We start from the raw sequence: 27,350 nt of genomic DNA on the forward strand, positions 1-27,350 counted from the left end.
GCCCACACTTTCATATAAACTGCTGCAGGGCTGCAGGCAGGAACCAGGCTCGGTTCACCAAGGAACATTAGGATCTGGGTTGAGTCACTAATGAATATTTACTGATACAGTAATAACCAGTACTCGAGTTGTAATAAAAAAAAAATCAGGGGGGATGGTGGATTTTATCATATGGGGACAGATAATTTGTGCTGATTACAAATAATACAATATATTATAAATAATAGCACTGACCAAAACACCTGCAGAAATACTGCAGGAATGACATAGCAGCAGTTAAATGCAGCCTTCTGTAAGCTTTAAATATCCACTGGGCTTACATCAAATACATCAAAACACAACAATAAAAAACTGTTTTCTGAACTTATCAATATGACTCTGTCCTTCACAGGATAAGTAACATGGATCACTGCAAAAACTCAAAATCTTAACAAGAATATTTGTCTTATTTCTAGTTAAAATGTCTCATTTTAGTAAAAAAAAAACCTCACTACACTTAAAACAAGACTCATCACTGGACAAAACAGAGAACAAGATTTGTTTGCTTGTAATGAGAAGATAAATCTTGTCCCACTGGCAGATTTTCCTACTTATTTCAAGTGAAAATTTACTTGAAACAGGTGAAAATTGTCAAATAAGTTATTTTTCTGGTGTTATTTTTCTGGTAATGAAATAGCAGTAAAACCACATTCATTGATGAAATGACATAAGGGATGGAAAGGCAGGATGGCAGTTTTACAGGGGGGATGATTTTGACCGTTTTTATTTCAGGGGGGGATGCTATCCCCCCTCATCCCCCCTCACCTCCAGTACTGGTAATAACCAGAACGAGCCACGTTTGGGTCACAGAGCAGGTCAGACCCTGCGAATACATGGGATTTGCAGAACACACACAGCATGCAGTGACTTAAGTCTACTGCCCTTACTTTTTAACAACTTGTGCTTTTTATTATTTTACCTCTTTTCTTTTTTTTGTTACATTTTTTTATTAATTTTATGCCAACTTTAAAAAAAAAAACAGTCAGTCACAGGCACAGCTCTAGACATTTTGTTGTAGCAGCATGTCCACTATACATTTGAAAAGAACAAACACAAAAAACAGGGGCAAAATTGTATTACAACAGTTAGAACAAAACAAAAACATTTCTGTACATATTTATGCTCGTCTGTCTCCTCCTTGACCCACATACACGCTCTCACACAAACACACATTCACATCCACACGCACACCCTCGCATACACATCCCAATACTAGCAATTAATCAACAAAAACAAAAACCCTCCCACCCCAGTGAGTGATCTGCACCATCCCCTCCCCGTTACCCCTCTTTATAGGCCAGACTTCACAGCTCTGATGCTTCTGACCAGGATTTTAAGTTCTTTTCTTTGGCTCCATGAGACCGTGCAACAGAGAGCTCATTTGACCTCTTTTTTTTATCATTTAATTTAATTTTATTTGTTATTTACTGTTTAATTGTATCTTGCTGCTTTTAATGTTGATGTAAAGCACTTTGAATTACTTTGTGTTAAATTGTGCTATACAAATAAACTTACCTTGCCTTGCCTTAAGTCGTTTAATAAAATCACCAAGAAACCAGACACAAAACCACAAATCAGACATAAAACATGCAAGGATGGAGGGACTCATAACACACGGTAAAATCTCCCAACACAGAAAAACAAAAGGGGTGATGAACAAATTATCTATTTTGAAACTTAAAGCAGCACTATGTAACTTTTCCACCTTAATATCATATTTCCAGAGTCATTGTGATGGTACATCAACTTACAACAGGTTTAATGACACCTCTGTCATGGTCTGAGGGGTCTGTATCGCCTTCACTGGCATTATGTAACTTTGAGGAGCATGGTAGGAACCCTGCCACACTACTGGTAAAGCACTACCGCTTTTGTCCAAAGGAGCCGCCAAACTCAACAAAAGCTGAAAGTTACATTGTGCTGCTTTAAACACTCACTCACTCACTCACTCATCTTCTTCCGCTTGTCCGTTCCCGGGTCGCGGGGGCAGCAGCCTCATTGCTTTAAACAATTTAATACAATTATAAAGTGTAGAATTGACTTTCCAACCCAACAATTCACAGTATATAATAGTAGTGTATTTGTGTTTCAGTGGACAATTATATAAACCCATCTACTTCACAGTTTCTGGAAAACTCTAAATATTAATGATGTTTCAGAACTCCCGTGGTCTTCAGGAGACCTTGTTAAAAGCAGTGTTTTGTCTGAATCGGTTACAAGCGACTCGCTTGTAACTGATTCAGACGCTTGAAGCGAGTCACTGTACTGGACTGTGTGGGATGAGAAGCAGGAAGCCCGTGTTTATGTCCACCTCAGATAGGATAGACGTTGCATTTCCACTGGTGGACTTGCATATTTAGCATTCGGGTTACTCACTCACCCTGAAGGGTAGTTTAGGCCTCATTTATAAAGCTTGCGTGTGCACAAAACAGGGCTTGAAAGATGCGCACGCCACCTTCTACGCAAAGGTTGGGATTTATTAAAAAAAAACGTAACGCAAACTTTGATCCTAGCGCACAAACATTTTGAAGATATGGGGAACTGGCGACGCAGGCGGTGAGGTGGTGAAATGAAGCCAGATTCATGTCATACTTTTAATGTCATCACATATCAGACTTATAGATCCATGTACACCCAAGCCGGCAGTGTTATAGTATATATAATGTGTTCCATTACTCAGGTATTTGTAGTAGGTACTACGTTCATATATCATACTTCCATCTTCAAATGGTATGGAGTGGTGAATAGCACCAGATTGATTATTTATCGGGACAAGGTGTGTAACAATCAGTCTAGCTGTCTGGCCGCAAAAAATGAAAAGTCTTGTATCAGCCTTAGAATGGAGGCAGCACATGCTGCATGTATCTATATTAGTTTTAATTGGGGGAGGATTTTTTCTTTTCATTATGCACTTTGAGAAAAAAGTCGAAATGTCGAGAAAAAAGTTGAAATGTCGACATTAATGTTGAAGTGCAATCTCGAGAAAAAGTCAAAATGTTGGGAAAAGTCAAAATGTAGAGAAAAAAGTCGAAAATGTTGAGAAAAGTCAAAATTTTGAGAAAAAAAAGTCAGAATGTCAAGATTAATGTTGAAGTACAATCTCGAGAAAAAAGTCAAAATTTCGACAAAACAGTCGAAATACCGAGATCAAAAAAGTAGAAAGAGGAAAAAAAGTAGAAAGAGGAAAAAAGAAGAAAAAAAGGAAAAAAAAGGTCAAACATTTTTGAAAAAGCTCAAGGGAGCCACTACAATGATCTCAGACCTCCACCATACTGACAGTAAATATGTGAAAGTAGTGAGCGTGAGAATGCCTGCAGACAAACCACTGTCCCATAGATAGATAGATAGATAGATAGGAAAGGGGGGGATTGCCCAATTATGGTGGGGAATGAGTTCCTGACCCAGCAGGAGAACTGTTTATTGGAGCTTGTTCACAAGTTCAGGTAGAGTGGAGCAGGATAATGACATATGGATTTGAGCAGCACTGCTTCCCTATGCAGTGAGAGTGATGAGTGCCATTGATGCTTTGGGGATTCAAGGTGTTTCAAGATGTCATAATAGATGGAAACCTCAGGGCAAACTCCTCGCTTGAGTTCATCTCTGGGTTGACTTGGGAATGCTTCTTGTCCCTCTGGTAATGCTGCCGTTACTGGAGAGGAAAGTATGGGGACCTCTCCTCTCCGAGACCTGCTAATGTTCCCATTAGAAGGTCTCAGATGTACCGTAGAAAACCTAAATTGTTAGACCTGTCCACGTCAGAGTAATACAAAAATGTGATCAGATGTTAGCTTGTCATCAAGGCATATATTAAATGCTGTTTTCATAATTTTTAGAGAAATGGTTTATCCAAAGTGTTCTTAGTTTCAGAAGCTGTAAGAGTTAGTGTTGTATATCCCATTCAACCAGCTGCTTTAAGTCTATTTTTTTTTATTTTTAAATTGTGTAAACTAGAAATCAAATTTAATTTTAAGTTTAAAATAGAAAGTTATTTAGTGGCACATTCATCACAAAGATGACTCTCCCCCTGAAGATGATGAGAACATAAGAGGATGGACGACATCCCTGTGATTCCGAGGTCCTCAGAATGGACCAGGGCATTCTGGGAAGCATTAGCATAACAGAAAAAGTATTGGTTTTATGGCTTTATACCTTATAAAAAAATAATTAAAAATGTCAAAAATACCGAGTGGTTTTTTCTATCTTTAATTGCTATATTGTCTTTTTTACTGGACATGTTTGTATCCTGTTAGGTTAGTTGAATTGGATAAAAAGACTATTGGCTATGTCAAAGTTAGGGTGAATGTTATATTTGGTATGTTTCTTTGTGTGAAACCATATCAAGAGGAGGTCTTAATAAGAAAAGTGAAGTTTGAGGTGGAAACGTGTTTCACGTAACGTCCCGCCAGACAGCAGGACATTGCCCTGTGGGGCCGGGCTCACTCCAAATCTTTTCACACATGCACCGATGCTGCCGTTTGGGATAATCAAACCACTGAAGGAGTAAATAAAACCTATTAAAATTGTAAAAACTAAAATAAAATAGAATATGACCAGAGTGCGGCTCATCCTCAACTTTTAAAGTTGCAGGGACACATCAGGTGTCTAAACTTTACTCAGATCATTTAAAAAAAGCCAGACTGTAAATGAAGTGTTTTTACATTTTCAATTCATTTCAATAAATGGGAGTTGTTTTTTTATTTATTTTTTTTTATTTCAAAACCTAAAACAATTTCCAGACTTCAGAAAAAAACATTCTGAGAAAGGATTTGGTCAAAATAAGCAGAGATAAAGAACAGAAAGTTCAGTCTAAACCATGTTTTTGTAGCTCTGCTCAGAGCAGCTGGTTTAAGGGAGTTCAAGAGGGTATGGAGGTTTTGTGTCGTCCTCTCCAAGCTGGTAGTCAGCTGAAGCCGTCGCCTCACAGCTATAAAGCGCTGCTTCATAGCTGTAGTGCTTCAGGTTTTTTTGATGATAGAGGGTGTTGCTGTGTTTCACAATGCTGTCCTTCTTGAAGTCCCTGGAGCCTGTGATCAACGCCAGGCGCCGCTGGAATTCGTTTGCATGGACGCGGCACACATGGCACCACATGACATTGCGGGAGGGGGAATACCGGAGGAACGGGAACGTGATGAGCCACTCCTCCTTGAAGCGTAGTATGCGTGCCTTTGGGACAAATAAGTTCTCATTTGGGCTGGAGGATGAGGATGAGTCGGACCTGGTGGGACACCTTGTGGGAGACCTTGTGGGGGACATTGTGGGGGTAGAGGAACTGGACTCTGAACCCAAATCCACCTCATCTTCGTACTGTACTTCATCATAGACAACCATCTCACCGGGCGAGCGATGCTCTATCACTGTGAAGTGACACGGCACACACGGAAGATTCGTCAAAGCAGGAAACATTTAGAGGAACCAGGGTTTCTGCGTACTTCATTTTACCGAAACTTACATTCATACTGAAAGTGTTCTTCGTCCTCCCTCGGGTCCTGCAGCATCTCGTCTGCTCTCAATGGAGCCTCTGAGTTCGCTGCGTATTGCTGTTCCAGCGAAAGTGCAAACAACTGCCCCTCGAGCTCCCTAATCCTCCTCTCCAGACGGACACAGTTCAGACAAGAGATGGATGAGGAGGACGAGGAGGAGGAGGAAGAGGAAGAACAAGACTGTTCACATGTCACAGGCGCTCCTTCCAGAGGCTCCAAGTCCAGTGGAACGTTGACCTGAGATGAGGACTGACTCTTGGCCTGAGCTCTAGCTCTGATAGAGGCCTCCAGAGACGCCTCCAGAGCACTTCTGAAGAACTCCTGAAACGACACGTACAGTCCGTCACAAAAAATATATAACCATAAAAAAGCCTCTCTCTAAAAGTTAGCTTTTCATCTGATATTTAAAAATATTTCAAAACACAAGTTCTGGGCTTCTGTTTGGTCTAAGCAGATTTAATGTTTCAGTCTGGTTAAGAACTGATGAAGACATTTATCTTAGCTTGATAAAAGCCATGATGAAGAGCAAAACAGCACAATTATACTGCAAGTTTTAACATTATTTTCCAACGCTGGAACTCCTCTCTGACGCTGGACTAAATCAGTCGTCTGAGTAGATATTTGCAGTTTTCGTACTCTGAAGCTGACATCTGCCGTCTCCGCAGCAGGATCGTCACGATTCTCCTCCCCAGTTTTCTGGCTTAAGTTTGATTTAGCCTTCAGAAGAGACCGCAGCCCGGATTTAAGTTCTCTCCACGAAGGTTCTGCTGCATTCCTGCGACCGACAACACAATCTGCAGATGAAAAAGGGGGGAAAAGATGAAGTCAGTCGGATGTTGCAGCCGTACTAATGCTTTTCACAATGCTTTCATGTTAAAATGATTAAGAGCAGGTGATGGTGGATGATTTAATCTCCAATGTGATCTGATGGTGGAGGGTTGAATAATTGCTAACAGTGGACCCCAGACAGCAATACAGAAGTGCGTTAATACATACAAAAAGTACGATCAATGGAGTCTTGGACAAAGTGTGCTGTGACTAGATGGTGTAGTATTGCAAAAAAAGAAATATCACTGACATAAGAGAGCATCAACACAATCAGAGCACACATTAAGAAAAGTGACATTTTTGGGGGGGAATAAAATATGGAAACTGGAATGACAACAGTCAATAAAAGTTCTCTGCAGATTGGTGACACCTGCTGACAGGTGAGAGGACCCGCGAGTCGGCGTTAAACAAAGAGTTTTTGAGTTTTTGAAGTATCACAGTAGTAGAAGTGAGCATGAATGGTGGCTACTGTAGGAGATACGGTTGGAGATTACAACGAAAAACAAAAGATGGGCCGACGAGTCAGACCTTGTTGGCGAGTTACATCAACTTAGAGGTTGACAGAGTAGTTTTCTTTTAATCACATCCACTACCAATGTGGAGTATTTAAAAAAACAACATGATACTTCTTCTCTTTATTCTTCTTTTATGCTGCTGGATTTGCGTTACCACCACCTCGTGGTCAGCGGCCTATTTTTCAGTCAGCGGTTCCTGTGTGGCGCTACAGTGTGATGAAGTCACGCCGGCTGAAGAGACGGTCGGTTCTGTAGAGGTTCCTGTCTGGTGAGTTTACCCTGAACCCCTGCTCGTGGAAACACACCTATTTTAATGGTAACTGAAGGTCAGTTCGAATGGGTGTGTTTTTCTCTGTCCAGCCGTGTCACAAACTGGGAAATAAGAGTCAAATAGTGTTAGAATTATTTTACAAACTCAGTCCCACCTTCTGCTGCCTGTAATCGTGCAGGAGGAGCGTCGGACACCTCGGTTGGTTTTCTCTGTGTTGACAGCCTTTTTCTTTTCTTCCAGTTTGACTCCAACAGAAGCTCGGCCCGTGTAGATTCCCCTCCATCATGACCGAGGTGCAGAGATGGGACCCAGTCTGGATCCGAGTCCAGCTTCTCATAAGCTGGTTTACCTGCAAACCAACAGCACGTTAGACTGACTGTTGAAATCATCAGTCTGAGGATAAATGAGACAGGTACGGGAAACATTCAAGATTCTTTATTGTCATTGTTCACACTAGTTAGGCACAACAAAATTACAGGTGCTTCATCGAAGGTACTGGTCCTTATATAGATAAAGTGCAAAGAAAATAAAGAGTAAAAAAAATTAGTATAAATATGTAAGGATAAAAATTAAAAGAAATAAATAAAAAAAGAGATGCTAAAGGAAACAATGCTACACATATTTTTCCAATACAGTTATTTCACGTGACTCGACATGCTGATGCATGAAGATGGTATTTGTAGAGGTATTTATGTGCAGAGTTTTTTAAATGCACGATCCTCTGTGCTGTGTTGACCACTCTCTGGAGCTTCTTCCGTCCTGCCCCAGTGCAGCGGGACAACCACACCGGGATGCAGTAGGTCAGGATGCTGTCAATAGAGGATCGGTAGAAGGTTGTCAGCAGCTTCTGGCTGATGTCGTTCTTCCTGAGCTCTCTCAGGAAGTGCAGACGCTTCTTTGCAAAAGCCTTGAGGACAGGTCTGCGGAGAGGGCGGTACCCAGGAAGGTGAATGTGTGGGCTCTCTCTACCGGGACTCCATTGGTGTAGAGTGGAGACGGGTCTGCCTTGTGTTTCCTGAAGTCAAGGATGATCTCCTTGGTCTTTGTGGTGTTCGGGGCCTGGTTGTTACCTACACATCACGTACACAGCCTTGTTGACAATGAGGGATGTATTTAGAGTAGCATCACTCTCACTCTCAATGTTCTTGATCAGTGCAATGTAGAAATGAGAACATGAGCCATCACATGTATGTGCTCGGGTACGGCGCAGGAGGATCGGTGCCTGGACAGCCCGGTCCGACAGCACGTCCAGGGGACTGAAGTGCTGACGCACGAATGCGTTCATAAACAGTTCTGCTTCGCGCACGGTGACGCGGTTGATTTGCAGAGAGAACATGCTGTATAGCAGCCAAATCATCAAATAAATGATATTCATGATGATCGTTTTATTGTGCGTAATCATAAAGCATATACAGGAACACACTTGTTATTCCTTATTTTTCTTTTTTTCCCCCCTTTGCTGTCACCAATAAATGCTAAACAATATAAATCTAAAGTATAAAATAAATCAAAATTTGTGCGGGGTGCATTGTTTTAATATCTCATTGCTTGGTGTAATATTGATTTGCCTGACGGGGCTGGATCTGTGAGTCTTTGTTCACTAAGATGGTTGTAAAGACTGGGTCAGCAGCATCTTTCATTTCCTTCTTAATGAAAGACATACTTAAGCTAAGAGCAACTCTGGGAAACGCGATTTTCTTTCACAGGCTCCTTAAGAAGGTTTGAAAGAAGTCTTTCGCTGTTAAGAACTACTTAACTGATCTGGGAAACCCGGCCATTATCTGTATAAGTTCTAGATGGCCTCATGCTCTGTCAACCAGAGCCCAGAAAGAGTTTGTTCAGTCTGAGGTTAAATGGAAACATCAAAACTGAACACAATAATTTGGTCCACAGACATTAAGACTGTGTTCATCCATCATCAACATTCTGTCCACACACTCTCAGTAATTGCTGTTCACATATTCTCTTTGCAGTACCAGATTCTCTGCTGGATCTGCACAGGACCTTTATGGACAGAATCAATACAATCTCAGCAGTTCCTTTAATGACCTGCTGCACACAGCCTCTCACACAGGCTCTGAAACTGACAGCAACTAATTAAAAGGAAGAAAAATTAGAAGAGACTGATTGATTTCACTGTTTATGAACCAGAGTCCGCTCAGTCTCTCTTTACAGAGCTGATGTCCACGGCCCCGTCCACAACAATAAACTAGCCGTTTTACCTCAGAAAGTTGTGATTATGACAAACTGTTGTCCACCATAGCTGATAGAGGAATTTAACCCTTCAGGTTTCTATCCACTGGGCCGGCAGTTTCTGAACTGGTTAGAAAAGCGTAGTGCCCCAGTAAATGCAAAGCTTCTGTCCATTCTCTAGTCCACATGTGTCAAACTCAAGGCCCTTGCCAATGTTTGGCTTTAGGTTTTTCTCCCATTAGGGGATTTTTTACCTTCCAGTGTTTATGTTTTAGGTTTATGTAATAATTGCTCGGGGGCCGTGTTCTGGATCTCTGGAAAGCACCTAGAGACAGATTCTGTTGTAATAGACGCAATATAAATAAATTGAAGTGAAATACACCAGTTTTGTTGTAAAACACAACATCAGATAAAAAGAGAAAAACAAAACCTGAGGCAGATAACTATTCCTTCTCCTGTTAAAAAGAGAGTTCCTCTTCCTCCATGGTACTTGCAGCTCTGCACTTTACATGTTCTACATAAATAAAGGTTTTACAGGCTTAAAGGCTTTGAAAAGCAGAAAATGACTGTTGAACCAGTTTATAAAAAATACTAACTTAAATTTCTGTACCCCATGTTGACATAAAACGATCTGCGAGTGCACAAGAAACCAACACATTTTGGCTAAATGGATTGATGTTTATCAACAACATAGGGACATACTGATAAAAACTTAAGACCACCAATGTCTTTGAATTTAAAAAAAGAGTTACTATTTCTCATTTTTACAGTGACAAAAAAAACTGTATTCAAAAATAATTGACCGCATTAATTTGACCTAAGAATACGACAAATATATATTTTTGCGTGTCTTTATTAAATACACCCATTAAGCTGTCACAGCATTGGAGGGTGAATCCTGGTTGGACTTCCTTTGGTCGCAGTGACTTCAAGAAAATGCTTTCGGTGGCTCTGGATCAGCCCTGTACAACGTTCAGGATACATTTTTTAACATTCCTGTCGATATGACTGCTTAAGCTAAGACCAAGAACCATCTAACCATCTACCTTTTCCAGCGTTTATACCAAGCAAAACTAAGAAAAGTTGCTTTTCCTCGACTGACTGCATGTTTGGCAAGGAGATGAGAGATTCAGCAGGCTGATGATGCTAAACAAACAGCTCAATTAATTTTATTGACAATTTCAACATCTTTTGGGGTTGCAGGCATTTCTTTAAGGCAGGTGGCTCTCGTCTGAACAAGCCAGGAGGTACAGTGCCTTGCGAAGGTATTTGGCCCCCTTGAACTTTGTGACCTTTTGCCACATTTCAGGCTTCAAACATAATGATATAAAACTGAAATTTTTTGTGAAGAATTAACAAGTGAGACTCAATCATGAAGTGGGACGAAATGTATTGGATATTTCAAACTTTTTTAACAAATAAAAAACTGAAGAATTGGGCGTGCAAAATTATTCATCCCCCTTAAGTTAATACTTTGTAGCGCCACCTTTTGCAGCGATTACAGCTGTAAGTCGCTTGGGGTTTGTCTCTATCAGTTTTGCACATCGAGAGACTGACATTTTTGCCCATTCCTCCTTGCAAAACAGCTCGAGCTCAGTGAGGTTGGATGGAGAGCGTTTGTGAACAGCAGTTTTCAGTTCTTTCCACAAATTCTCCATTGGATTCAGGTCTGGACTTTGACTTGGCCATTCTAACACCTGGATATGTTTTTTGTGAACCATTCCATTGTAGATTTTGCTTTATGTTTTGGATCATTGTCTTGTTGGAAGACAAATCTCCGTCCCAGTCTCAAGTCTTTTGCAGACTCCATCAGGTTTTCTTCCAGAATGGTCCTGTATTTGGCTCCATCCATCTTCCCATCAATTTTAACCATCTTCCCTGTCCCTGCTGAAGAAAAGCAGGCCCAAACGATGATGCTGCCACCACCATGTTTGACAGTGGGGATGGTGTGTTGAGGGTGATGAGCTGTGTTGCTTTTACGCCAAACATAATGTCTTGCATTGTTGCCAAAAAGTTTGATTTTGGTCTCATCTGACCAGAGCACCTTCTTCCACATGTTTGGTGTGTCTCCCAGGTGGCTTGTGGCAAACTTTAAACAACACTTTATATGGATACCTTTAAGAAATGGCTTTCTTCTTGCCACTCTTCCATAAAGGCCAGAATTGTGCAGTATACGGCTGATTGTTGTCGTATGGACAGACTCTCCCACCTCAGCTGTAGAGCTCTGCAGTTCATCCAGAGTGATCATGGGCCTCTTGGCTGCATCTCTGATCAGTCTTCTCCTTGTATGAGCTGAAAGTGTAGAGGGACGGCCAGGTCTTGGTAGATTTGCAGTGGTCTGATACTCCTTCCATTTCAATATTATCGCTTGCACAGTGCTCCTTGGGATGTTTAAAGCTTGGGAAATCTTTTTGTATCCAAATCCAGCTTTAAACTTCTCCACAACAGTATCTGGGACCTGCCTGGTGTGTTCCTTGTTTTTCATGATGCTCTCTGCACTTTAAACGGACCTCTGAGACGATCACAGTGCAGTTGCATTTATACAGAGACGTGATTACACCCCAAAAGGTCACAAAGTTCAAGGGGGCCAAATACTTTCGCAAGGCACTGTAAGTTGCTAAGCAGCACCATTTTTTTATCATTTGCGCCACAAACAACCAGCCCCCGTCAAGAACAAGAGGCAGGATGTTCCAAAATAACCGATAATACGACGCTCTGGTGAGAAGGCTGATATAAGAACTGACCTTGGAGGAGAGCAGAGTCAGAGAGAAACTGCAGGGTCATCATCCTCATCCCAACAGGACTTTTTTTTTATAACAGTTAAAACTTAAACAGTTATAAAGCATTACAAACTGTAACAATAAGGCAAACGCACAGCATTGTTTTGTATTTTGTGTCTTTCAAATAAAAGACAATTTTTTGCAGTCAGATGTTCCTCATTCAAGGTTGACTGCTATAATATCGTATTGTTATCGGGACATGAATATCATGTATCGTACCGTATATTAGTGTATCGTTACACCCCTAGTAATAGTACACATTTTTAGTGCAATAACAAAAGTGTAAACAGATAGTCTGTAGAAAACTTGTAAACATATGTTTGCCTCAAAGGCCATGATTGTAGCTACAGTTGTAGTAAAACAAAAAAAAACAAAAACTTATGAACTCAACAGCTCAATTCCATTTCCCATTGACATGTTATGACTATTTTTTGACTCTCACATTAAAGGCTGATTTATGGTTCCGCGTTACACCAACGCAGAGCCTACGGCGTAGGGTACGCGGCGACGCGCACCGTAGACTCTGCGTCGATTTAACGCAGAACCATAAATCAGGGTTTATACTGGACAAAGTGCGTCCCTTTTCAGCTCAATACGGGACGATTCCGTGTTTCCATTGTCCACTGACCTGAGTGGAAGTGCCTGGAGCAGACCCTCATGTAGGACGGGATGCAGCTGAACGACAGGTCCTCCCGGGCCACGGCCGCCACCCAGGCGCTCCGCCGCCGCCTCGTCAGCTCCGAGACGCCGGTGCCTTCGTTCGTCCTCCAGGTGGGGAAACAGTGGAAAGTAAGGCCATTCTGGCGCTTCTTTCCGCGGAAGTCGTGCGAGCTGCGACCGCAACTCTTCACGCAGCACTCCCTCCTCGCCATTGAGGGGATTTAAACCCGTCGCGGAGTCACACACGAGCCGACATCCACAACAAACTACTGAAAGTTATGGCTGCGTGAAGAGCGGCGTGACGTAGCGTGACGTCACAACGCCTGCATGTTTATATCCGGTGTTCTGCCGATTTCTGCTCCCTGCCGAGAAATGCTACTTTGTGGTTCTGCGCATGCGCTCAGTCGATTTTCAAAGTTTGCATCATTTCTTGCACGATGTAAAATTGATAATATGGGATGTTGAGTATTTGATCCTTCAAAATACACTACCCATGACATGAATTGCATTACACTTTGTGAACATTATACGATAAAGAGAAAAAAACAAACAAATTCTATGGCTTTATTTGATATTCATTCAGTCATTCGCCTTTATTTCTTACGTTCTTATTTACAATAACAGCCTGGCATGCGACAAGGACCACTTGGGGGGAAAAGGAAGTGGTTTAGGGAGTAAAACACAGTAAAATTGTAGCTTTACAAGGTAGAAAACCATTAGGGAGCATTTTTTGGCAAAGCAGCAGAAATTGGCAGAACACCGGTGTTGTGCCGTATTCAGCACCCCTGCCGTGAAAAGCACCCCCTCATACACACTCACACAAACACATACTTAGGAGTTTATATTATATATATTTACAAATATTATGGAAGACAACACAGTAAGCAGGCTATTAATTAATGACATCAATAACCATTTACCCGATTTTTGTTATCTGTGACTGTGATTGTGGAAAAGTATGACTATTGTGGAATCCATGAGCGCATTTAAACATGAATCATTAACACAAAACTGGACGCTAAACAGAACGTGACACGGAATGAGAATATCATTTTTGTCATTGTGTGTACGTTGTCATTTGTAGTAAATTAAACATGAGCATTTAGTCCTTTTTGACATTTACTCGTGAATAAGAGATCTGTGGGTAATATATGTCGACGAGGGGTGCTTTTCACGGCAGGGGTGCTGAATACGGCACAACACCGGATTAGCAGCGACAAAGACAACTTTTTATTTTTTATTTATTTATTTTTTTTATTGAACACAATTTATAAACAAAAACACACATTTATACAAACTGCTTGTGGAGGAAACACAATACATTAAAACATATTTTGGGAGGTATCATGAACAAGAGACACACACACAAACACATACACACAAACAAATGTAAACAAAGGCAAACAAATAAAATTGATGACGCAAAACAGTAAGGCATTTTAAGGCAAATAGCATCGACATTTCAGAAAGAGATTCAAATAAAAGATACTTTGATATATCAGCTAATATTTTGTTGCAGAGTTACTTAAAACCTTTCCGTGTAAACCTCTAGTTAGTGTTTAGTGGTTATGTAATAATTGCTCGGGGGTCATGTTCTGTGTCTCTGGAAAGCGCCTAGAGACAACCTTTGTTGTATTAGACGCTATACAAATAAAATTGAATTGAATTGAATTGAATTTGACTTAATTTTTTTATGGAGACAAAAAAACATCTGAAATCATTTAAAAAACATTGGAAAGAGGGCTTCATTTTTCTCCACTTACAACAGTGTATATGAAATTTAGCCAGTAGTAGAATGACATTAACCAAGTGAAACACTGATTTGTCAATTGTATCTATGTAAAAAATATTTGCGATTTTTAAATTTTGGGATGTCGTTCATTTTTAAAGATATCCAATTTCTAATTTCACGCCAAAAAGTTTGTGAGACAGGACACAATAGAAACATATGATCAAGTTATTCTTCAGATTCATTACAGAAATTACAGGGGTCAGCTTCAAATTTAAATCTTTGTCTCAAAAAGTCAGCAGTTGGATACATTTTATTGATCAATTTAAAATGAGTTTCCTTGACTTTGAAGGGTTGAAATGTGCCATTTGGATAAAGGCAACTAAAAATCGTTATATCCCAAAACATATGATAAACAAACACTAATTACGTGAATATATCATATATTTATTAAAATACGTAATAGATTGTAATGTCTATCAAAATGTCTGTCAAAAATATAAAACACATAGCAGAGGATGGTTTCGATCCATCGACCTCTGGGTTATGGGCCCAGCACGCTTCCGCTGCGCCACTCTGCTGTCCGTCCATTCAGGCGGGATGTGCACCCTTTAACGACGTATATGTAAACAGCACATATTTGTTTTTCTCATCTATTAATCGTACGCAACATAAAATGCAACTCATTGGTTGCTAAATACATGAAACTCGTGCTGTACATAAAACTGAAAAAAATGAAATCAGGAAACAGAGTCCTTTTCACAATTTATTAACAAAATGATAAAATAAATAAATACAAATTGATCAAATGCTCCTAATAACAACTCCTCCCCCATGTTCCCTACAGTATTTCCTAAACACTGCATACAAAGAATTCATCACAGAAGAGGCTCAATACAGAGGTAAGAATCCCACCAGACCAGTCACAATGTCAGGCCAACAGAAGACACATCTGGAACAGAAGTCAAAAAAATAAACACATTCCTTTCCAAAATCATTATGAAAAAATACAAACAATTATACAAATATTCAGATTGTGTAATTACCAATTTACACATTATTCAGCACACAAGGTGAACTTTTTCTTTATTCATATCGCTACAATGCATCTCACCAAATGGAAGATTAAAAAAAGACTTCTTTTAATTTTTTTTTTAAAGTTTATTCATCTCTCTCTCTCTCTCTTTAATTTTTTTTCAACACACCCAATGGAATCAAGCTGTGGATGAGGTAAAAAGCTGCAGGCGTACAGTTGGGTCTGGACAGGATGGTTGGATGGATGGATAATGGATGGATGGATGGATGAATGAATGGAGGCCGGGCATGAACAGAGTAATGACATAATGTAACAACAGAATACTAGAAGGCCACAATCATGACTTGATCGCTTTAAAACTGAAGAAGGAAAAGGCGAGAGTCGGAGTAAACTACCTCTCACGAGTCCCCCCTTCCCTCTCTCCCTAGTCTCCCCCCTAAGCAGTACAGAGCAATGTCCTCGGCATGATGGAGCTCCTCGGGCGCAATATCTTTCAGGTGAGTGACACACTCAGTATTGTCAACAGAGGAAATTGATGTCCAAGTGATGTGCAGCAACTGGTGCCAAGGTTTCCACACGAATCAACATCAGCAGAGTTCTTTGGATTAAATTCCTTTTAGACCCTGACAAGGGAATTAGTCAGACTTGCCGAGGCCCCCGTTCCTATCCATGCATCCTGGATCCCAACATTTAATATTGTGCCTTGGCCAAATTCAAATTAAGGGATAAGCTAAGAGGAGAACAGATGTATCTGGATAGCTGAGATGGCGCCAACACTCAACCACTGACAATACTTCCTAGCAATCGTAGTAAAGAAAAAATAAAATCCCTGGAGGTCAGGACAAGGGTCAGGATTTATTACTTTTGTTTTTCCAAACCGTGGAGGTTTCATATTTGTTGAAACCTTCTGGACCACGTGCGTTCAGTTGGGGAATTCAAAAGCATTTCAGAGTCACGTGACTGAAATGGTCACAGCTCCGTTCACAAACCCCCCCAAAAAAGCTTTCTCATGAATGGCTACTTCAACGTGTTAACTGCACACGCTTTGGCATCGGGATGCCAGAATGTTCAACAAAAAAGGTGACTTAAGTTTCACATAAAAACATACAAAAAACAACAAAAACAACATAAGCAAATGCATATTAAAAATGTTTGACAACTTGTGTATAAAAACTTGCATAAGAAGGCATGCACTCCACTGAACTAAGTGGACAGATGTTGCTAATTAGTTCAATGTTTGTTCTTTTGAAATGCACTCAGGCTCGTGTTGCCTGACTTGGCGAATAGACGTACCACAAAGAAAAGGGAGCTGATGGGCCTTTCAAACTAAAAGCAAGCTCCTGATTCATGACTGTTATTGCCAGCTGATCCTGCTCTCACTCTTGTGATAATACTGGTCAAACTAAAAGTGCATCACAAAACGGCTCAGAGTGAGATGTCACGACCAACAACAAAGCCGACGGCTTCTCGCCACACTGCCTCTGACCTCTGCCAGCTTCTGTTCCTCTAAACGTAAAAAGTTTCACCACAGAAGACGAAAACACATTTAAGGCAACTCCTAGATCAGACAACAACAAAAACACTATGCGGTCAATTCAGAACGGCCTAATATGAAATGTAGCAGGAACTTGCATTGAATACTCGCAGCCTGAGGTCCGAGGACCAGGTTTTGTGCTCCGGAGATTGGGCGAGGGTGTGTCGGGGGAGGATGGTGATCTGGAGGCTTAGAAAGGTTCTACAAGTCACAGTGCAAGTCAAGAGACAAATATTATCTGCTGTGTGAAGAAAGGCACTCGAGGTACCTACTGTACAGAAGGAAAGGTCCAGTCTGCCTGGAGACGAGCCCGGGTTCTGAGTGAAAAGACTGGATGGCTGCTCTGTCCGCATGAACACAGTCCAACAACGCACACCCGAGGACACGGAACAAAACACAAAACGGATCAATATTCAAAAGGACGCGGGGACACTTCCGTTGCCATTCCCTGTTAGTTACACCTCTGGCTCTTCTCATCCTTCTGCGTTTGAATGGCTGAACTCAGATTAAATTAACCAGATGTGGCCGAATGCATGTTTGTCAGGGATGTTCTGAATGAAGGCAGTTTTTACAGCTGATGTGAGGTGTCAGATATGCTGATTCGGTTAAGAGAGTCCTTGTGATATGATATTTAAAAAAAAAAACAAAAAAAAAACAGACTCCACAACAGTTTATCTTTTTGTTGACCCCAGCTATCACGAGGATATTCCCTTCCCTGTCAGAAACACTACTATGAAACTTTTCATTGTAAATCGGACATAATCCTCCACGCAAATATACAGCCATTCCAGCAGCTTGAACTGTGTCGCTCAACGATTACTAACAACCCTCCAGGAGAAGAACAGCAAGCACAGCACAATTTGTTCTGCAGCTACTCGCTCACGTCGGACAGATCCAAATGTTGGCACGATGGCGGTGCTGGATGAAGAATAACAGACTCGACCTCAATGGACCATGACTGTCTGATCTCAAAGTTTGGACGCGAAAGCTGTTGCGGATGCTGCTGGCATGGCTGTACATCCCCTCAGTGACAAAGTCGACAATGTCCTACATGAAATAGGTGGATAACAGAACCTTCTGGACAGCAGGTGGAGGGTGGGCGCAGGACACAATGTGGAAAAAAAGTGAAATTTGAGATAAAATGCAAGAAAAACAAAACAATTCCAGCACAGCCAGAGGCACCATTAATAAGCAGACCAGAGTTTGTTATTGCCCCGTACCCAATAAGAAGCCACAAGTCATGATCAGTTCAACAGACAAAGACAGATCCCAACCGACAGCATCACATTTCGACCCCAACATGCTCTGCGCCAGCCTAACTGTAAGGGGATAAAGCCCACCAACTGCTCACCGAGAATATTAACAAGGTTTTGAGCCTTTATATCAGGCAGAGGTTTGTATTCCCTCCTAGAAAAATATTGGCAATGTGGGGATAAGTCACATCACAACAAAGAGATGCATACTCTGTTAAATTCCATGTTTGCATACAAAAAGCTCTTCAGCACTTCTTTGTAATGCAGCAAGCTTGTGCTTTAATCTCAGGATTTGTGTTGTTGTCCTTTTGAAATCAATCTGAAGGTTCACACAACAAATCCCTCCATTTTAAGGACAAAAAAAAAAAAGATCCTTTCATGTTATTGTTTAATAAGTTCTCCTGTCTCAATGTGGGGACTTCCAATTTCTGAAAGGGTGGCATCGATATTTTACAACGACAATGATTTGTTCTTTCAATACAGTAAGTGGACTTGTCCCTGCTGAATTTGGATACATCATCATTTTGGCAGTTCAGGATTCAACAGAAATGCACATAATGCGAAGATCACCACTTCTAAAAAGAGAACTCTTCCTTGTGTTGATGATGCCAGTCCAGCAGGTTCAGGAACAGAAAGCACTTATTCTGAAGACTAGGAAGACCTGAATATCTTTTCCTATAAAAAAGAAACACAGCCCAGATATAGTTTGTGTGTGTTGACGTTGCAATATTGCAATTTCACATTTAGTGCTCACAGTTGACACACTTGACTCACGAATGAAAACTCAATCACTACACTTGACTGACTCCACTTAAAACATCTGTTAGGCTACTGTCCCTGTTCGTCCTCGTACCTGCTGAGCCCAACTGTCAGCGTCCTCGCTTACTCAGCTCACCAGTTCTGGTGGCGCAACCTGGGATGGAAGGAGGAGGGTAGCGACTGGGAGGTTGAGTTAAACTGTCGACTTTTCTTGACTTAGTGTTTTATCTCCATGGAAAAGTCTTTTTAAAAAGGCATCAGTATGCTTCAAGTGAGTTTCATGACTCAGCAAAAACCATTTCTGTAGTACTTCAGACAAAGTATTTGACGTGGAGTGTACTGGGAAGTTTGATCCACTGCAGCCATGTTTAAACAATGTGGGAGGGATATTTCTAGTCACCAACCAGCGTTCTGGTTTAGGGAGAATATTTTCTATGTAGTTCGTATTCAGTGCAGGTTCTTTGTACAAATAGTCCTTTAGATGGACGAGGCTGGGCAACCTTGGATGCCTGGAAAAGGTGGGGAGACGTTTCAATGACGATGGGGAGACGGCAGCAATAATCAGATTGGATTGCAGATTAGATTTGTTTTACTGATTAGGTCATGTTTTTTGAGGTTTTTCAAAAGACTGAATGCTGTTTAAATCATCGAGTTGATGAGAAAGTAAAACAACATTTACTACTTAAACTCTGTATGATTACTGACGGACTCGTAAAGGTACATTTAGAGTTGGTGGACAGAAAAGTGATGGGACTTGTTTAATCCATCACCTGAATGTTGCTAAATGGGGCTTGTTGGGTTTTGAAACAGAAATGAAGTGGTCAGAGTTTTAACTCGGGAGGGTTACGCTTGAGTTCCTCTACTGAAGCCTTTCACACTTCTGAAGGACAGTGAACTGGGTTCTACCTGGTCCATCATTTCGTTCTTCAGTTACTTTCATCACATTTAATGTCAACCACCATGACTACCACAAGGAGAGACTAAAGGTTTTGCCTAACAGCACGGACAACACTTTGTCTGAAGCATACTGAACCCTTTTGGTTGGAGAGCTTTGTTCCGATTTTAGTCGCTGCAAGTCAAAGAAAGTCAAAGATGTGAATATCTTTTAGAAAAGTTTGCTTTAGGATAAAGAAGATGAGTTCATTGCAGGACGTTGAGAACAAGAGGGACTTGGAGGTTAAGGGACAGCAGAAGGTTCTGTACATCAAGCTCAAGAGGAAGAGAGGACGAACAGGTTCTCTTTTCATTACACAAACTATCACAACACTGCTTCTTGGACCAGTCACCCCTGACAGATGTTTGGTTCCGTGTTCTCGCTTCTCCTCGTACCCATGTGAACCATTTCCCCACCACACAAGAGAACACAGGGGCCACTGTAACAGGCACACACTGGTGTGATGATAAATTAAATCTCCCTTTAAGCATTCCCACCATGATGTCTATCACTAATTGGCATGGTGAATCTGGTATGTACGCTTTCCTGTACCCCAGCTCTGTGGGTGGAATGGACTACGTCTCCCCAGAGTCATGTGACCTGGGCTGGATATCTACCATTGACACAGTCTGACAATACAATGCAAACAAACAACATTTATACAGATTGGCAACTTCAGGGCACCATAAGGTGCAAGCAAAAGTCCTTTTTTTTTCTTAATATATATGTATGAATTCCCGCAACCCGAAGAGACATAGCGTTACTTTTTAATGTCCAAACTGCTGACGAAAGCTGGCAAAGAATGCTGGGAGGGTTCTGAGGTTTTGCTGTTGTTGGTGTTGCTGCCGTTGCCGTCGGCGATCTCCTCCTGTTTGTTCTCCGTCGCTGGCTCTGTGGGGCTGATGTCAGCCATCTTGTTCTCAGAGTTGGTGTTGGCGGCGCAGACGCCGGCGGGGCCGTGGTCCGGGCGGGCCGGCTCGGCCATGCCGTTGGTGGTGGCAACAGTTGTGGGAACGTCCCCCACCACAGCTGTGTCAGTCTGAGGCTTGGACTCGCCCTCCGCCGGGAGAGCGGTCTGCGTGTGACCCCTGGCCCCGACCCCGACCCCGGGCACCACCTTCCCCCCCGCCCCCGCCCCCAGCCCCGCACCAGGACAGGTCTCGGCCACGAGGACTGTGCTGTCAGGCTGGCTGTTGGCACCTCCTCCCACGGCTCCCACCGGCTGGTGCTCCTCCTGTGTACTGCTGACTGAGGAGCGCTCGGCTTTTACCTTCTCCACGGAGCCGGCCTCGGGGGCTGTTTCGGAGCCGACCGCACCCTGAGCACTGTCCTGAACTCTGGCGTCCTTACCCTCTGTCTCTGCTAGAGCCTGGTTGAAATTGAAGGCTTGGATGAGGCGGATCAGGTGTTTAACTTTGTCCAGGGAAAGTTGCATCTCCTTTTGACGGGACAGGATGGTGTTTTTGGTCTCCATGCATTTCTGATTGAAGGAAAAAGCAGTTAAGATTTGACAGATGACATTATACCTTATTTAGGGAATCGTTTTCCCTAGGGAATCCGCTCTAACCGGAATTAGAATCAAAACTAAGACAAAATAAATGCAAAGAAGAATACGCTACTTCTTCTTTAGCAAATAGAAGTAGGTAGAAGCAGATTTCAAACAGATAAATAATTAAATAAATACTGGTTATTTTCTCTTGGTTCTGTCCCGTTTTAACCAGCAAAGTTGCTGCCGTGTTAAAAGACACTGTTAGGAAAGGATCTATTTAGGTACAAACATGTACATCATTTACAGTTCAAAATCCTTCTGTACATGTAGTAAAAATCTTTATATATATATATATATATATATATATATATATATATACACACACATATATACACATACATATATAGTGCTGGCCAACGATTAAAATTTTTTAATCTTAATTAATCCATGATTTTCACAATCGTTTTTCTCTAAAATTTCAAGGAAAAAGTGAAAAATGAGAAAATATGTTTCTCTATTTTTCTTATTTTTGTGAGGGGGGATATATATTGTTTTTCGCCACTACCTTGTTCTCTATAGCTGATATAACATGAATTACTCCTATGTGGGATCAATAAAGTTCTTATTTTTACCATCTCAGAAAATTAAATATATTATATTTGGTGCCTAACTGTTTCCCAAGTATATTAGTGCGTGTGTGAATGAATAAATGAGACGTAAAACGTACATTTCTTTGTAGAAAGGTGCTTTATGAAAATAAGTCCCTTTACTTGTATTAGTTTACAGCGCAGTCTTGCCACATCCAATATGGCGGCGTCGTTGACGTATCGCAGCAGCGGGCAGGAACACTCGATGCGGCGTCTACGTTTATATGTCTATCGGCGGCGCCGTCGGTGACTCGTGTCTTAACAACATGCTTTGTGATTGCTTGCTGATTGAAAGACAGACGAGTAAACGAATCACAAACCAGCTTTTCCTCAACACTCCGCCTCCCGGTCATTGTGACGTTGTGATTGGTTTGTTGTTTCGGAGCCGGAAGTGCTGCAGTTTTTTCGGCTACGGAAAAATATACTTTTGCGTTATGCGTTAAAAGTTTCAATTGCGTCAATACGGCAAGGAATTAACGCTGCGTTAACTCGTTAATTTGGCCACCATATATATATATATATATATATATATATATATATATATATATATATATATATATATATATATATATATATATTTTCCCCCTTATATAAGAAAGCTACATCTAAAAGTTACTAGATGCATTAGTGCTCCTTAAAGAGCTGAGTCTTTAGCTTGCTCTTAAAAGTAGGTACAGACCCTGCGGATGGGACAGAGTTTGGTAGGTCATCTAGCCAGAATATCTGCATGCAACCATGGACCATGTGGTTCTTGTTTGGTTGCAACAGATGAGCCTTTTATTCCCAGTTTAAGAACAACTTGAGTTTTGGGTACAGCGTATTTAAGGGAGTTGCTCACCGTTATGGAGTTACTGAGCTGTTTGACTCTCTGTTCAAGCTGCTCTCTCTCCAGTTTCAGCTCAGAACTCCACTTCATCAGTTTCTGTTTCTCCTCTTCTTTAGCTGCAAGTGAGGACCGAGAAACCGTTAGTGCGTCCTCACTTGTCCCAGCACAGAAAAAGATAATGCTTGTTACCTTCTTTGTAAGCAATGTAGGAATGAACGATAGCCAGGGTGCCAGGCCATGGAATGGCTTCTTCTTTTTTCAGGATCTGGAGAGAGAAGCTCGGAGGTGTCACACAGGCTTCGACTCGGAACAAACATGAAAAAATAAAAGTCTAGTGCAGCCACCGTGCCGTGGCGGGGCTGAAGAGGGACGAGCAGTGGAGTGAATGGATGTGAGATGTCAATCCTTAATGACACAATGAATGAGACATAAGCACAAAAAACAATACTGCATCATGTAAATGCTTACAAAGGATTGAACAGTCCGAAAGTTCAGGACAGTTTGGCAGAAGGCCCATCTGCAAAGCAGTTTCTATGTCAAAGTGTAGCTACTGTCCCTGTCAGGCCCCTCTCTGGACCGCTTTTTCCCCCTTTCCCCCTGACTCTGGATCAGTCTCAGCTGCTGCCATTACCTGATCTTGACATTTTGGACAGATCCACATGCCTTTAGGAATGGTTTTCAGGGGTGGATCCAGGCAGTCCAGGTGAAAAACACGAGAACACGTGTCGCACATGAGCAACTGCCCACTGCGTCTGCACACAGTGCAGAAATCCTCATGGATGTCTCCCTGTGAGGAAGAATTGGACCAATCAGTTTCCCTGCCCAACTGAGCCCACCAACCACGTGTGGAGCGGTGAGGCGCTGTGATCTGGTTTAGTTAACAGCTGGCCTGGTTAAGAGCTCTAATGGTCATGTATGTTAAGTTACTTTTAAACCTGGGAGTGAGAATGTATCTGAGTAGTAGTTGTTAATGGATGCTTTTGGCCTACGGGACACTGTTCACTTTGTAAGGCTGAGTCAAAGTAAAAAATAAACTGATGAGTGATGGTTATCACATGGAGACAAACACATGTGTGTGGAGGTCTGGGGGTGTGAATGAGTGACAGAGCTACCGGGCCAATAGAGCTGTGTGTGACAGGGTATCCAACCCTGTGAAGTGTCCGTCTCCCCCATGATTACTTACATCCCCAGAGCTGGGGCTGGGCAGGGGGAGAGGACGGACGGGGCTGGAGGGGGAGGTCGGGGTGAGGCTGCCCAGCTCCGTGACGCTGCTGTATTTGGGTGGGCGACCTGGGTGAAATGAGACAGACGACAAAGACGGAAAACAAAAAAAAAAAAAAAAAAGAAAGATGGAGAGGGGGGAGAAAACAAAAACAGACAGTCTGTATGACATACCTTGGAAAGGGAGTCTTCGTTGGCTAGCATGAGTCAGGGGAGCAGTGAGGAAGAGGAGGAAGAGGAGTCAGAAGCACAGATAGCAGTGTTAGTGCAGAGACCGGATCCATGCAAGCTGAAGCTGACCGCTGATACCGAGCTGCTGGAGGGACCGTGTCAGATGGTACCACACCCACTCACTTCCTGTCTCCCCAGCTAAGTTAGGAGTAAAGTCTTGCCGTGATACATTTGCTTTACAAATATCTGATCACTCGGTGGAGAGTTTCGTTTAATAAAAATTAAACTACATGTTAACTTCATACATTTCCAGACTATCGGAGGAACTCTGATTTCTACACCTGGGGCCCCTTTGAAGGAATGAAATCCACAACTTGTTTTCTACAATATTTTAAAGCTCGGCTTAGCTCATGTCACTTTTTGGCACTGCAAAAACATGCTCTCTATACTGTAGCTTATGAAAAAGCCCCAGGTCTAATGTCAAAGCCTGGAAGTGCTGGTTTCAAAGTCTGCATGGTAATGGAATACTTCAGAGCCTGGTGTGAATCCATCATCTCAGTTTATGACTAGTGTCGTGGCTTTGTAACCTCTGCCAGCAAATGTGTACACAGTGCTGGTGTGTGCAGTAGCTCAGTGCTGCTGGAGAGATGCTGGGGTCAGCACTGTTTTATAATGCCACTCTTTAGTGCGGCTCATATTGCTATAAACGTTCCCTCAGAGGATATAGAAAAAGTACCAGCTACTCTCTACAATGTCAAACAGAAAAAAGTACAGACTGAGTTGAGTCTGCGACTTTGTAAAGATGGACGTGGCCAGCAGTCCCTTGTGAGAACAGCATCCATGTGCAGTACCAATGACGTCCAACAGGGGTCACCAAAAACATCAAGTTCTCCCATGTGACAAGCCAACTAACGTTTCACACGAGCTGCTGGAGTGTCATTAATTCCACACTCTCCACACTCTCTTTATGATCAGCATGTGAATAGATATTAGGCTGTTCTTTCCCATTCTTTTCAGTCTTTCTTGTGCAAATTTGCATTTCTAGCTTGACTGAAAGAAGAACTCAAAGCTTCAGAACAGCAGGTCACAAATCAGCAGATGATGTCATTGTGACCATGCTCACTTCTCATATGCAGTTTATGGACATGCGCTCACGAAACACTATTAGGTACACCTACTCCACCGCTCTTTCATGCAAATATCCAGTCATTCAGTGAGACGACAGAATCTTAAAGCAATCAACGCACATAGACACAGTTGAGACAACCTGCTCAGATTTAAGCTGAGCATCAGAATGGGGCAGAACAATGATCTGATTGACCAAACACGGCATGGTTGTTGGTGCCAGATGGGCCAGTCGGAGCATTTCAGTAACTGCTGATCCACTGTGATGTCCAAGAATTACACAGAATATTCTCAAAAGAGAAAATATCCAGCAGTTTTACTACTCAACACTTAAAATTATTTATATTGCAACTGCAACCCTGCCTGCCTTGGATGAGGACACAAGCTTCAGCTTTGAGGAATGACAAGCAGACCGCAGGAACCATTAAGAGCTTACATCCAGCAGAAAAAAACAAAAAAAGTAGAAGAAATAAAAAGGCTCAAATACTGAAGCATTGTGGGTATACAGGACATTCAGTTTACAGGTGTGGTAAAATCTGACACTGCCTGTTACAAACAGCAGCGACATTCAGCTTCTTCAGCATAGAAATGTTTCAAGTTAAACTTCTGAAGTCAGTTTATTAAACAGGCGAGCATCTTTGAACAGGAAGCGTGTAGTAATTTAAGTTGTGACGTCACAGAAGCAGCTTCTTGTTAGTCGTGTTACTGACTGTGGAGGTTGTGATACTGTTCTCCAACAAGTCCTGGATGGAAAACTGAACACAAGTAGAAACCTTCACTCTCATCTTTAACGTGTGATGCTGAAGATGTTCGTGGTAAGTACTTCCTACAGTTGCCAGGGTGCATTTCTGTTGTTCCCAGACAAAGTTACAAGTTCAGACGAAGGCCGAATCTGATTTCAGTTTTTTTTATTTTTTTATCAGAGCCATGAAGCCTGATCTAATTCCAGCAGCGCCTGGAGGTCAGCGGGAGCTGCCCATCATTACTCTTGCAGGACTGTCGATTTCCTTGGAAATCTGTCTTATCTGTCTTAATCTGTGTTCATCTTTAAAATGAGACAAGACGGGGCAAAGAAATAACGAGCATTCACAGTTGATAGTGCTGTCTTGAAGCGTTTGGCATGAAAGCTTGTCGCTAAAATTATTTAATTCACAATTAAAAAAAGCAGTGTAAAAGTAACACGCGCAGCTTGCTGTCCTGAATGATCAGTTTGATCAAACTGAGTCAATCTCTCAAAGGAGAACCAGACCGATTTAGTTAAAAAAAACTATGATGTGTTGAGCTCTGAAACTAACAGATTATCTAGATGCAGTTGAATATTTAATTTAAATTCATAAAATCAAACTTTTTATCTTTTGCATGATGAGCAAGCAGACCATTTTAAACGTGCGACGGAAGATACGCAACTCCCAAAAATTGTGATGATTTCCCCCTACAATGTTTCTCACATGACGTGGTGTGCTATGGATCACAAGCTTCTCCTTCCCTTCCCCATACGGATACATCTTTTCTATGATCATCCAATTTAGTTGTCTTCTGTGGTCTTTCAGGCCTTTTGATAATGCTCAGATCATCTGTGCTTTCGTTTTTTTCAAGATTGTAACAGTTGATTTGGACACATCTGAGGTTTTAGCCATCTCTATTAATATATATATATATTTTTTCTTCAGCTGAATGATGCCTCCATCACTTGCATGGAGGTCATGTGTCATCAGTTCCCCAGACTTCATGTTGGTAGCTCCAGTCAAACAGCTGCCATATCCTCAATACCTGATTAGCAACTCCAGACTTGTTACTTTCTTAATCTGCTTGAAGTGGGATGGGAAGGGCTCATCCCTGAAAAATGTATTTCTTTTTTTT

At 41.8% G+C, this 27,350-nt stretch overlaps 2 protein-coding genes and 1 non-coding gene across 8 annotated transcripts in view; all 3 read right to left on the minus strand.

Annotated features, from left to right (window-relative positions):
- Window positions 1-4,798: 4,798 nt before the first annotated feature.
- On the minus strand, window positions 4,799-13,053 carry LOC133444709 (uncharacterized). Its single transcript, XM_061722581.1, has 5 exons — window positions 12,735-13,053; window positions 7,288-7,482; window positions 6,156-6,313; window positions 5,489-5,840; window positions 4,799-5,393 (listed from the first exon to the last, which is right to left on the minus strand). Exons 1-5 carry the CDS (start codon window positions 12,976-12,978, stop codon window positions 4,885-4,887), a joined length of 1,458 nt encoding a protein of 485 aa, XP_061578565.1. The 5' UTR covers window positions 12,979-13,053; the 3' UTR covers window positions 4,799-4,884.
- Window positions 13,054-15,004: 1,951 nt separating this feature from the next.
- Window positions 15,005-15,076, minus strand: trnam-cau (transfer RNA methionine (anticodon CAU)). Its single transcript has one exon. It is a non-coding gene; the product is annotated as a tRNA-Met (tRNA).
- A 154-nt stretch (window positions 15,077-15,230) lies between these two features.
- Window positions 15,231-27,350, minus strand: part of phf21ab (PHD finger protein 21Ab) — a 43,331-nt gene continuing 31,211 nt past the window's right edge. For all 6 annotated transcript variants that reach the window (XM_061721552.1, XM_061721551.1, XM_061721550.1 and 3 more), the window contains 5 exons: window positions 24,157-24,263; window positions 23,605-23,760; window positions 23,163-23,238; window positions 22,986-23,089; window positions 15,231-21,491 (listed from right to left, as the gene is read on the minus strand). In XM_061721552.1, the coding sequence (XP_061577536.1) occupies window positions 20,772-21,491; window positions 22,986-23,089; window positions 23,163-23,238; window positions 23,605-23,760; window positions 24,157-24,263 (1,163 nt within the window). In that variant the 3' untranslated portion in view covers window positions 15,231-20,771. The remainder of the gene's footprint in view (window positions 21,492-22,985; window positions 23,090-23,162; window positions 23,239-23,604; window positions 23,761-24,156; window positions 24,264-27,350) is intronic.

This window comes from Cololabis saira, chromosome 5 (assembly GCF_033807715.1).
Source record: "Cololabis saira isolate AMF1-May2022 chromosome 5, fColSai1.1, whole genome shotgun sequence".
NCBI classification, from domain to species: domain Eukaryota; kingdom Metazoa; phylum Chordata; class Actinopteri; order Beloniformes; family Belonidae; genus Cololabis; species Cololabis saira.